General features: G+C 35.2%; 1 protein-coding gene across 2 annotated transcripts in view; it reads right to left on the bottom strand.

Moving 5' to 3' along the window:
- Positions 1-12,773, bottom strand: part of FBXO8 (F-box protein 8) — a 39,448-nt gene that overhangs the window by 12,050 nt on the left and 14,625 nt on the right. Inside the window, exons 2-4 of one of the 2 annotated variants that reach the window (XM_070794384.1) lie at positions 12,578-12,683; positions 10,936-11,272; positions 9,273-9,399 (exon numbers count right to left, since the gene is read on the bottom strand). In XM_070794384.1, the coding sequence (XP_070650485.1) occupies positions 9,273-9,399; positions 10,936-11,264 (456 nt within the window). In that variant the 5' untranslated portion in view covers positions 11,265-11,272; positions 12,578-12,683. The remainder of the gene's footprint in view (positions 1-9,272; positions 9,400-10,935; positions 11,273-12,577; positions 12,684-12,773) is intronic. The other variant, XM_019965787.2, reaches the window with a different exon arrangement.

The raw sequence follows: 12,773 nt of genomic DNA on the forward strand, positions 1-12,773 counted from the left end.
TAAAGTCTGTCACTGTTTTCCACTGTTTCCCCATCTATTTCCCATGAAGTAATGGGACCAGATGTTATGATCTTAGTTTTTTGAATGTTGAGCTTTAAGCCAACTTTTTCACCCTCCTCTTTCATTTTCATCAAGAGGCTCTTTAGTTCTTCTTCACTTTCTGCCATAAGAGGAGACAAATTACTACTAAAAGTTAAATACAGCAATCATTATTGTAATTATATTGACAAAATTGCTGGTAGGCTATGTAAGCTTCTAGAAAAAGTACTATCTCTAATCTGTCTGTAAATTAGAAAAAAATAGCATTAATCAAAATATGGAGATAAATCTCTATTAGGTTAAGGTATGGGTACTAACACTTCAAACTAATGACAAAGTGACACATTTAAGCACTAATATTATGTCTAGAATTCCTGCTTTATAAAAATCACACACAAACATTTTACTTGCAATATGTGCAATTATAGAAATACACATACACACATACATATGTAGCTATTTAAATGACAAACTTTGATAAATAAAACTTACAATTTTATATTATCTGGAATATACATTTATAAATATATTTTAACAGCTCTGAAGCAATTTTCAAATAAACAAGACTTTTTAAATGTTTTCCTGACTGAGAATACTTTTAAAAGGACGTTAAAATAACAAAAAAAAAGATTTTTCAAAAACCCAAATCTTATTAATAGAGAAGCTGGGGTTTAAATGGTAGTTTTGCTGTCATCACATGTGCATACTTTTTCATGTAATTGAAGTCTCTGTTCATCCTACCACTATTTCAGTCCAAACATGTTTAAATTTGAGCATAATGTTGTATGTACCTCGATTTATTGCTTAAAATGTCTTTTAAAAGATTAAACTAAGCACTACCACTGAACCAAAAAGTTACTGGTTAATAACATTAACTATTATTAAAATATGCAAAAACTGCTCATCACATGTCAGAAAACAAAATAAAAGGCAAAGTTTATCACTATCTAAAGCTAGAAGATGCTGGTGGTGTTTCTGGTACATACTTGATGAAGGACCATTGCTCAGGTGTCAAATATTTATCTACTACAATCCAAAAGTTCCAGGAGACAAAGAACCCCTAACCTAGAGCAGGGTCTGCTGCTGATACTATGGTGTGCGCAGTTGTGCTTCTAGTATAAAATAAAGCTACAGTTTGGTGAGCACTAAGCATTTAACACATACTATTTCATTAAATCTTCATGACACCACCATGATATACATACTATTATTATCTCCATTTTGGAGTTGGGGAAATTGAAGCATAGAAGGTGTAAATAATTTGCACAAGGCCAAAGTCATATGCCTAGGAAGTGGAGAGATACTTAATAAATATTTGTTGAATGAATGCTCAACTCTTTCTGTATAAAGCTTCCAGATGACTTTCAAGAGAAGCTGTAAACTTGTAAGGATTATATAATTCAAACGGGGGGGGGGGGGGGGGAAAGACAATCGTAACATAAAAAAGAAAAAAAAAGTATCTAAAACCTATGAATTAGATAGGTGCACCATAAACACCTCAAATTATAAACTCGTAAAGGTTGAAATCACTATTCCAAAAATAAAAAGTGACATGTCATTCTAATGATATATTTAACTGCTAATAAGTGGTTCAGAAAGATCTTAAGACTTTTATTATATAGAAGGTATCTTTAAAAATCTTGTGAAAGGGAAAAATGTTACATAATCTTACGGCTAAATGTACACCACAACTAGCTGGTTGAAAATGCATAGTGTTTCTTTAATACTTCCATATTTCAAAGCTGCAATTAAATTGATAGATGGTGTGCAACTGATGACATCCAATAATTGAGGAAATACTATCTTTTCAATTTCTGATAAAGCAGTCATATTTGAGTGACATCTACTGTGACATTGGTAGCAACAATTTCAAATTCAGGAAAGACATTCAGGGGAGACAACTACTTCTGATGGTAAAGCTGAGAACTTAAATCTAGAAAGCGATGTCAAGTTTCAGTGAAACTGGTTACATCAGATAAGGAAGAACACTGGAGAGGTGTCAAGGTGGTCGGATAGGGTATAATAAGGAAATAAAAGGCAAACAGAATTTTCTTGGAAATGTATTTAAAATATAAATACAATACTGCAAAGTTTCTAGGAACATTTATCTAAATTGGTAACAAAATTCATACAAAGAAAAAATCTCCCTCATTTTTAGCATTTCCTATTTTAAAATATGAAGTATTAGTGCTGCGGTGTCAAAAATATTATAATTAAAATATACTAATTTTATTCTTTCCTCTAGTTCTTAGTTCTCAGTACACTGTGCATTAATTTCAGTATGCTTTTACTCCAGTAGCAAATTAGTGTTTCCTATAACATACAGAGGAAAACAAAAGCAAAGCCCATCAGGTGGTTTGGGTGATGAATAAACTGTGGAATACTCTAGTCCTGAATCTTTTTCAATTAGATACAGACTAGAAAGGGTCCTGGAAAACTAATTTTCTCTGAAGCTTCTGAAAGGTTTATGCCAAGTCTATAAGTGTCCTTCTACAGACTGATTCTAAACCACGTGAGGGAATGACCTGGAGACAGGGGAGGGTATGGGAGGATGGTCAAAGATACAGTATGGTCAGGGCGAAGTGTAAAATAAAGTTGATCTAGTAGACACCAGACAAAACCAACACATAATAGATCAGATTGAAACAGAAACATACATACATATGCACATACTGACATATACATCATGTTGACCTTAAGAGAGTTTTAATGTTTAGTATGACTAAATGTTTAGTTATGTGTGAATAAGTTTAGTATGACTTGACTAGCTGTATCAGGTAGAAGGTTATTAAGTTATCCAGACAGAGGTTAATTAATATTCAGTGTCTGAGAGGCAGAGTTTTTTTGTACTTTGACTCTAACAATGATCAAGGTAAAGGGATTTTGCTAATGAATGAGAGCATTTTAGGTCTTTTGAGTATACATATTTTATAGAGAAGGTATATTTGGTAAGGGATTCCTCTCATTGTCAACAAGTTCTTTTTGCTCTAAATAAACTCTCATCAGCAAACTGGAGATAAAATTAATTTGCTAATGAGAACCAGCAATGTCTATTTTTCTGAAAAACTTGGTTCAGAATTACATGTCAAACTCCTATGAGTTTGGGTGATAATGATTATGTAGCATTAGTATGTTTTAACTACAAAGAGCAGGAACCTCAATTCAAAAAATGTCCAGTGATTTATTGCCTTGTATAAGAAGTCCCAAATTACTAAGGCTCTAGGATTTTTAGGCTCACACACGGAACACAGACCCAATTCTTTCTTTCCAGTGTGTCTGTCTGGGTGTGTTAACAACCTACATGGCTGCAAGGAGGTCAGAGGTATTTCTATCACTACATTGCTACACACCCATGCCCAGAAGTACACACGTGCACATACAGCACACAGTATTCTTTCTTCCAGTCTCATAGATTGGCACTGGACTACATGGATGTCATGGAAGCCAAAGGGAATGAAAGCAACATGATTAGCTTGGGATAATCTATACTCAACTCCTGAGGAATGGAGCTGGGCTCTCGGCTGTTGAGGGTCTTTATCTAGTGAGGTATCTAAGTGATGGGATTTAAATCCTACCCATATAGGACTACAGGGATTTTTTAAAAAATAACTTTCACAATAGAATATAGTGGAACTGGAAGGAACTCTAGACATCTCCTGAGTTCCGCTTATATTCTTTTGTTTTTCCACACTGTGTAGCAGTAACTATTGCCTTCTGGTAATTAAGTATAGTCACTTCAACCACAGAATAATTACCTACGCTTGTACCTTTTCTTCCTCCCTTTAGGTCTATTTGTTCAGTGGCAGGAGGACCTAAAACAGCGAGAGGGTGGTCTCTGCCAGCAATCTGCATTGTTGTGCCTCTGGTGTCAATACTCTTGCCTTGACTATTAATGTCTCTAAACCAGCAGAGCCCCAGGAACAAGAGAAGTAGAATCACACATTTTTCGAGTGGCTCACTAGTGAAAACAGTGCTGCAGACTCTTGGAAGCCTGCTCAAAGGCCGTTTTGCTCTTTCACTGCTTCTAGCATGTCAGCCACAGTTGCTAAGTCATGTTAAGTCTAAGCCAATAGCATAACCCTTTCTCTTCTGTTCTCCACTGGTCTAGAGGCGTTCATGTGATTCAGTTTGGGTCATAAGAAATGAGCAGAAGCATACTGAAGGCTCCAGAAAAGAATTTTTTCTCCTTAATCAGCATAAGGAATATGAGGAGTTTGCCGCTGATCTTTGTGCTGAGGGTACTTTCATATGAGAATGTGATGCCTTGAGTAGTGGTAACCAGTCAACACATTGAGCTCCCACTGTATCACTGAAACAACTTTGGGATACCCATTCTGGGTGTCTTCTGAAGCAAATAAATTTATCCGGCTTAAACCATTATTAGGTTCTTTGTTCTTTCAAGCCAAAAACACCTAGATGAACCATACAGGGAAAGTGGGTACTACAGGTACATTATAAAATGTGGTACTGAGTAGAGCAGGACAGTGAAGGGGAGTGAGGACCCAATCATTCCTAGACATATTTTAGTTTGTGACATTAGCTAAGAGCTTAAGCATTCTCTCTCTGTGCTATGAGGCACTGTTTAAAGTACACCCATCTGACTGTCAAACTGGCTCAGGTTCTACTATATGGCTTAAGTTTATTCCTGAGAGACTGATCTAACTTCAGTGGAAAGATAAAGTCAAACTTCAAGGCCTGCAGAGCTGGGATAAAACCCCCAAAAGCGGTACATTTGCCAAACTAAAAAGCATCTTTTGTGGCCTGTCAATCTTCCCTGGGAATACCCCTGGTGCAGGAGATTTAATAGAGTTAGTGTAGAGAATGAGACACCAAGGATATGTTGATGAATGATCTGTTCCAAGTTAGTGATACAAATACTTAATCAGTGTCTACAGGTTGTTATTTGAATACAATATTGCTATCAGGTTTGATGTCCTACCCTTATTTTCCAAACTTAACATGTTTGACTACAATCAAAATATAGAACATGAATAAAGCTCTTGGTTGTCTAGACTCAACTCTGTTTTATTATTTTTTTTTTGTAATTAATACTATCAGACCAAAGGAAAGAGAACAAAAAATTATAGATCCATAGACTTTTAAATAGGAAAGGAGATTATAGGTAAAATAAACATCATATAGCTGTCAGTGAATAAGGGTATTTCCACTATTTAATCCAGCTTTATTTAATTCATTTAGAAACACATTCACACAGAGTAAGACTACAGATAATCTACCCTAGCATACCTCAGAATGTGTTCCCCAGAATGTTACTTTATAGCCCTCCACCCCACCTCGCCAAAAAGAGACTATGACAAATAAACTCACTCACAACACTTTCTTCTTAGATATTCACAATGGGAATCAATATATTATAAAGGCTTTGAAAAGTTATTCTTTAAATAAGCCAACTAACTGTAACTTATCATGATCAAATTTATTAGACTTGGGAAATCTTTTGACTATGTCCATTATCTTATGGAATAATTATTCCAAAAAATACATTTGGGAAATGTGCACTTTCTGATGATATCAGAGTTTTCTACCTCCAGGAAAATAGTTACTGTTCATCATTGCTTCTATGGTATGAAGTCATGGCAGTGAACATTTTGGTGCTGAATATTGGACCAAAAAAGTAAGATTTTATATATGAGACAATGTAAAAATTGAATACAAACACCCAAGTCCTTTTCTATAATGGAGAACTCCTCCAAATTTCCTGTTTGTATTTTAGCTGGTCCAACAACAAAAAGATGATCCCTTGAAAATAATTTGCTTACACATTTACATCTAAATATATGCTTAGGTAAAATTTAAAATGTTTCTCATAATAGATGTTATCCCAGATCTGTCTTATAAAATACACACAATTGTATGCATGTGGCTCTTTCTACATGAACACAGGAAAAATGTGTTTATACAGTGTTTAAAAAATCTTCTTTACCTGACCCCAGTGAGGATACTGGTGCTTCCCTGATGGCTCAGACGGTAAAGCGTCTGCCTGCAACTGTTGGGCTGCCATCTACGGGGTCGCACAGAGTCGGACACGACTGATGCGACTTAGCAGCAGCAGCAACGCAGGAGACCCGGGTTTGATCCCTGGGTCAGGAAGGTCCCCTGGAGAAGGAAATGGCAATCCACTCCAGTACTCTTGCCTGGAAAATTCCATGGACAGAGAAGCCTGGTGGGCTACAGTCCATGGGGTCGCAAAGAGTTGGACACGACTGAGCGACTTCACTTTACTGAGGGTATTATTTTAAAAATTTATAAACATATATAGAAACAAAAATAAGCCTATAAAGTTAAACCATGTTCACTACCAATTTCATCCTTTAAATTTACAAATAACTGTCAAGAAAACATTTATTACTCAATGGAATAAGTTACTGGTTGATACGTAAAATTACTTTATTATAATAATGCTGGGGAATAAAATCACACACATAACTTGTACATGCAGGGGAAATATGGCCTAATGTAAACAGATGGTTTTTAGCACATTCCTTTACTAGAATGTGGTCACCTGCCACAAGGTACACAAGCTCATGCACAAGATCAAGACTTTCAAACAGCTGAGATCACAACATCATGCATATAACAGCAGCGTGCTAGACAATCGTACCACAGACTGTGCAGAAGTTCTCCCCCACCCCATGAGCCACTGCCAGCAGCTGCTGTGGAGTTTGGTTACCCATATCCGTGACATGAACGATGTCCTTTGGAGAATCTTGCTCCCTGTGGCTGTAAGTATTCTTATTTTTATAATATTTTAATGATGCTTGCTATCAAAATGTTAAGTACAGAACTAGAAATTATGGAAAAGTAGATTTATTACAATATTGAACAATTATATACATCTTATCTCAGGTACTTAAAATAAACACCGCTTACATTTAAACATAACATCAAACGTAATTAGTTTACTTCTCAGGCTTAAATAAACCCAAATAACACATCTGATGACAGTGCTCCAGTGAGGGGGAAAAATAATCAACCTCCATAGGTACTTTCTGATTGCTAGCACTAAAAAATCATGGCAAGAGTCATTCTAAGACCTGGATGAAATATGACTCATGTAGGTGAGTTCTGTATAAAAACATCTACTAGGATGATCTTTTGATTATATTTTGGTTGGTTAAGCAACCAAACTGACATTGATTATTTATCAGTCAATGAAAGCAAGTGTGGAATATTAATTAAAATACTTCTCTTCATTTCCCTGCACCTACAAGTGTACTTCAGTGTCCTTCCATGCCTACTTATGTCCTAAGGGTACTCTGGTAAAGAGAGAATTCTATTTTGTTATTAGGCCACAGCTGCTTGCTGAGAGCCTGGGTGATGTTCATAAAAGCACAGAAGCAGAATTCTGGAACCAAAGTCACTTTGAATGGTTTAGTTCCACGCTGCCTGACAACAGTAAGTGCCCCTTTCAGAACAGTGAATTCAATACTTCTGGAATGCTCCAGGATATCTTTGAATCAGGCCAGGGAGTAAAAGAAAGAAAATACAGCCAACTCTCAATAATAATGGGAGGTAGGATGGATAAGTAAAAATCTGAAGATCTAAAAATCTTATTTTTAATTAGTAACTTGAATCCCCTCTTTAGGCAAACATTTGACTTTTATAGTTTATTGTCAGATAAAGAGGACTTTAATCTTACCTCTTTTCTCTGCCCCCCTCCCCCCGCCCCCGCAAATATTCTAGAGGAGGTACAAAAGAACTCTATAGTCTGATATATGTAGCTGCAAAGATGGAAACATATTTTGACATCTAACTTTTCCAATTCAGATATTTAAAACTACCCATATAATATTCTAGTATATAAGGGCCTATCTATATTTTCATTTTTGCATAAAAAGGATGCTTTATAATTTATTTTAAAAATGGTACTCTTTTAGCAGGAATGACTACTTACCATAATCAATATGAGCAGTTATATCCAACTTTTCTGACTTTGCAAAGGTACAACTCAGTACTTACCGAGTTACACTTTCCTTATAATGTAATATTTGCAACTGATATGAATTGGGGATGACAGTTTTGCTCAATATTGGCATAATTCATGACTGGAGCCAGTATGACTTGATAAATTAGTCCTAATAAGACAGGCCTGTAATAGCTAGCTGCCTTTCCTGATTCCCACGTATCTAGAGTAAAACACCATACCCCTCTGCCTCAATTTTCTAGTAATCATCATTCAATTAACTCAAGATACTAATGCAAAATATTTCTTATTGTAACACTAGTCATATGACCTGTTTAAACTGGCAACATCAATATTATACTGGTTTTAAATGTATACTTTGAACTTTAACTTCTAATAAATCATTCTACTTTCATTAAAAGTATGTCTTCTATTCATTGAAAATAAAAGTGGTGAAAGAAGAGAACAAATATAACATATCTGTTCTTTATAATGTATTTGCTTTATAACATATATACTTTACTGTATTTGTGGGGCTAAGACTTAAATGATCCACCCAAAAGTCATAGTTCTGAGTGTTATGTAATTTCTATTAGATTTATAAGAATAAGAAACATTTCTAAAAATCTGAACCTTTCCAGAATATATTGAAATAAGAATAGGTGAGAAGGGGAGCCAGTGACAGAACTATCTTCACATTTTGATCACTCATATGTTAAGAAAGGATTAAATAATTAATTCATTTCAAGCAGTGCTTTTTGATTCTCCCACTCTCCCTCTTCTTTATTTGTGTTTGCTTACTGTCTTAAGAAAAAAAAGAATCAGATAATTAATGCAAAACTATGCAATTTTATAACAATCTATAAGTTGTTTCTATGTTATCATGGGATTAAGATTTTTAAAGGCATTATTTAAAGACATTTTGATGTGTCACGAACTAGAAAAATATCCTTTGTATCCTCTGATAATCATAACTAAGTGGAAGTAAGGAAATGAAGAAAATGCTGCAGGTAAAGTCTGATGAATATATTTTGTGCTCTCAACTGATAATGTAGTGGTATCTCAACCAAATGTAGGTGATGGCTGCATGCGCATCATGGAAGCTGCCATACAAAGTGAACAGATTGCAAGATTAGTACTTGACATAGTAAGGAAGAAAGAAATGACTAAGTCATATAGCAATAACTCCAAACACTGGGCTTCACAGTGATTCAAAAGTCATGTTAAGAGACTTATAATTTTACTTGCAAATTTATTATGTTGGAGCAATTAAGTTCAACAGTTACAAATGTTCAAATTCTTCACTTACCTCATCTGGGTTGGCATTAAAGGTGAGACTGCCTTCATCCAGCTGCATGTACAATTTTCTGAAAGAAAATCCTAGAGGTGGGTTCTTGTTGTAAATGGAACAGTGACCCCAAGTGGATTTACACAGCCTGTAAGTATGATAAAAATCAGATGAGAAAACATGACCAGATTGAATCTTCTAAGTTAAAGATGTATGTACATGATAAAATAGTGATATGAAATGATATAAAATTGGATTTTACAGCTCTGAAGTATAAACTGCTTAATTTTATGCTTGCTTTATTTATTTACTAGAGTAAAACAGACAAACGCCTTCAATTTAGCAATTCTGACAACACTTAATAAATGTGAATTACAAAGATTGGTAATATTCGAGTCCCACTGAAGTTAAACATAAATGATGACAATGATAACAGCTAACATTTACCAAGTGCTTAACAGATGCCAGGCACTATTTAAAGCATTTTAATAGTATTAATTTGTTTAATCTTTACAACCATCCTATGATTTGGCACTACAGATACAGAAACACAGACACCATAAAAAAGCTGCCCATGGTCACACAGCTAATTTGTGTAGAGGCAGGATCTGAATCAAAGGAACTTACTCTCGAGCTTGCAGTACTAACCAAGAGTCTAAACAGAATTAAACAACTATGTGCTCCATTGTGAAATATAATTGAGTGGGGGGTGGGGGAACTGCTGGGCAGAGGGAGAAACTGTAATGCTGTAACTTTAATACTTCAATGAAAAGCTGCAACACTAAGATTAGTATATGTTAGGATATTGCTTTAAAACACTGGTTCTTTACTATCAGAGCTAAACATGACTTTTTACAAAATCTGTAATACTTAAAATACCTCAAAACACACTGTTTCTATTAATACACATTGGGACACTTGTTTCCAATTTTGTTCAGGGGCATTAGCTACTGGTTATTATTTGAAAGCTAACCTTTCATCTTGTTACAATTCCGAAAAAATTCTGGATGGATACCATAGTTTCACTTTCTGGTATTATTAATTTTTGACTCAAACTTCCAAATTTCCTTCTTTTCTCTCTCTTTTACACGCACACGCACAGAGAGAGAGAGAGCTTGCAAGAAAACAAGAAAGTTACTGTCTCAGCCTATAACATCAAAATTTCTGAGGAAAGTGGGTAGAATATTCACTTTTACATGGGAATATCTTCTTCATAGTTAATTTATATCATTGCATTTTTTTTCCCAGCCAAATGAGATGATTCTGTAACAGGGAGTTTAGTAACTTGTTTAGAAAATTATCATTTTAGCAGCCTCTTTACTCTAGTCCCATAGCTTTTGACTTTTATTACTAAGCTATGTAAAAGCAACAGAACCTCCCCTAAATTAAAATACAAAAACTAATCCAGTCTTTAATTTATCAAGGAAAAAAAAATCCAAGAGTCAGAGATATAGGCATAAAGGAAGCATTTCTCTTAGAAATGAACAATCCAGATTTAAATCCTGTTCTAATAAGCATAGAAATAAACTTTTTTTTACAAAGTTTAAATATAGGACCATAAATTAAGTTTGATGGGAATATTAAAATGGAAAAAAGCAGCACTCCACCCTCCAAAAAAAAAAAAAGCATTTAGGCAAGGTTATACTTGGTGATATCTGGGTCAAATATGGTAAGTTGAACTTACCCTTGCCAGAGAAGTTCATCATTGGCCAGGTCCTGCCAAACGCAGGAAGCTAAGCAGAGGTCAGTGGCATTCAGGTAGGACAAGATGGTAAAGCTTAGTTCGGGAGGCAGCATTTCCAAATTAATGAATCCTTCCTGTTCTTTAGACTTTCTTGTCTTCAGAAGATGATATATGTCGATGCCCCCCTGGACGTGTTTGCGATGACTGGTGTGAGACATGTTGCTGGCAGCCACCCTCCTGCTCTGCTCTCTGCTGAGGTAGCCTTGCTCACCGTAGCCTTCCTGCTGTAGCTGCTGGTTTCTGGCCACTCTCCACAGCCCCTGACCCATCTGCAAGCCTGGGAGAAAAGCCAGAATGGAGTAAGGCTCTATTAAGAAAGTAATCCACCTTTCCCTGCAGTACTACAGGTCTACATGAAGCATTCATTTATCAGAATTAACATGTTTTAACATTAAAAACATATTAAATAGAATAGCAAATTACAAAGAACAGTCAGAACATTGTAAGTATGAAACTTGGATTTGGAGAACTATTTGGTTTGATTATCACCTTTATCTCAGTTTGCTAACTGCTTTTAAAATCCACAGGTGACATAATCATTTTTCACAAGGTAAGATTTAAAAGTTACTGACGTCCTAAAGACTCTTACAAAATTATAATTATGTGGACTTATGGGCCAGTATTAAATACAACTCTGATCAGAGCACAGGACTTCATTTAAAAGGTCCCTACACACTGCTTTTTATCACAACCCAGGCTAAGCTAAGCTAGCCCCTTTTAACCAAATTCCCAGATGCATAACAGCTGTGAAACAGGCTTTTCGTTTAATTCTTGCCAGTCTGCTCTTAAGTTGTAGGCTGTAATAAAATGTAACATAGGCCCTGAAGTCTAATTCAGAAATCTTATAAATTAGACACCTAGAACTCCACGATAAAGAGCTCAGTGATGACTATTTGGTTCTGTTGCTGCTTTAAATACAAATCTTGAAATCAATTTTCCAGTTCTTCTCCATATGGTCCTATGGACTCCTCAGAGGTCCCTGGGAAAAGGCAGGAGAAAGGGAGGGGTGGTCCAGTCTCTCTTGCCTCCACTCCACCTCCCACCAGAGCAGTTCTACCTTTATCTGTTACAAATACCAGACTTCCTTATATGCAAATATTTAGAAGGCTACTGGTCTAGCCTTTCCATTTCATTTGGTTTTGCAAATAAGTAACTTTCCCAGGGCAAATAAATTCATTGAGAAAAATGAAACCAGGAAGTGTTTTTAACTAACATAAATTATTTCCAAGATCTCTTTTACAAATAAAATATTCCTGTTTTAAAAACCCAATTTTTCTACTAATGTGTATGAGTTTTAAAAATTTGGAGGAAGAAACCGGTTTTTGTTCAAAATCATTAAATTTCATTGCATGACCTAACCTTAAAATATGGCTTTGTTTTAATTGGCTGTTTACAATAAAGAGTAGTAATCAAAATAAAAAAAGCAACCCCTCCGCCAGACTATTGGTGACCAGAAATTCTGAAAATTATCAGGAATAATTTTTGAAAATTGAAATATTTCAAATAAATTTGAAAACTGAATGGAATTTGAAAGAATATCAAAGGCTATTTTTTCAATATTTAAAAAAGCATGTATATTTACTGAATTGTTGGTTATTTTTTGGATAATGACTACTTGTTGATTAAAACAGGAAAAACAGTCCAGGATAATTTTTCACTCTTCGTCCTTGGAAATCCAAAAGCTTAAGCTATAAAGAGATTGGGTGAGGTGGGGGGTGGGGGGGGAAGGGGGAGGTATAGAGAGAAGGAACATATTAATAATTTTTAAATGTAGGAAA

The sequence above is a fragment of the Bos indicus genome, chromosome 8 (assembly GCF_029378745.1).
Source record: "Bos indicus isolate NIAB-ARS_2022 breed Sahiwal x Tharparkar chromosome 8, NIAB-ARS_B.indTharparkar_mat_pri_1.0, whole genome shotgun sequence".
NCBI classification, from domain to species: domain Eukaryota; kingdom Metazoa; phylum Chordata; class Mammalia; order Artiodactyla; family Bovidae; genus Bos; species Bos indicus.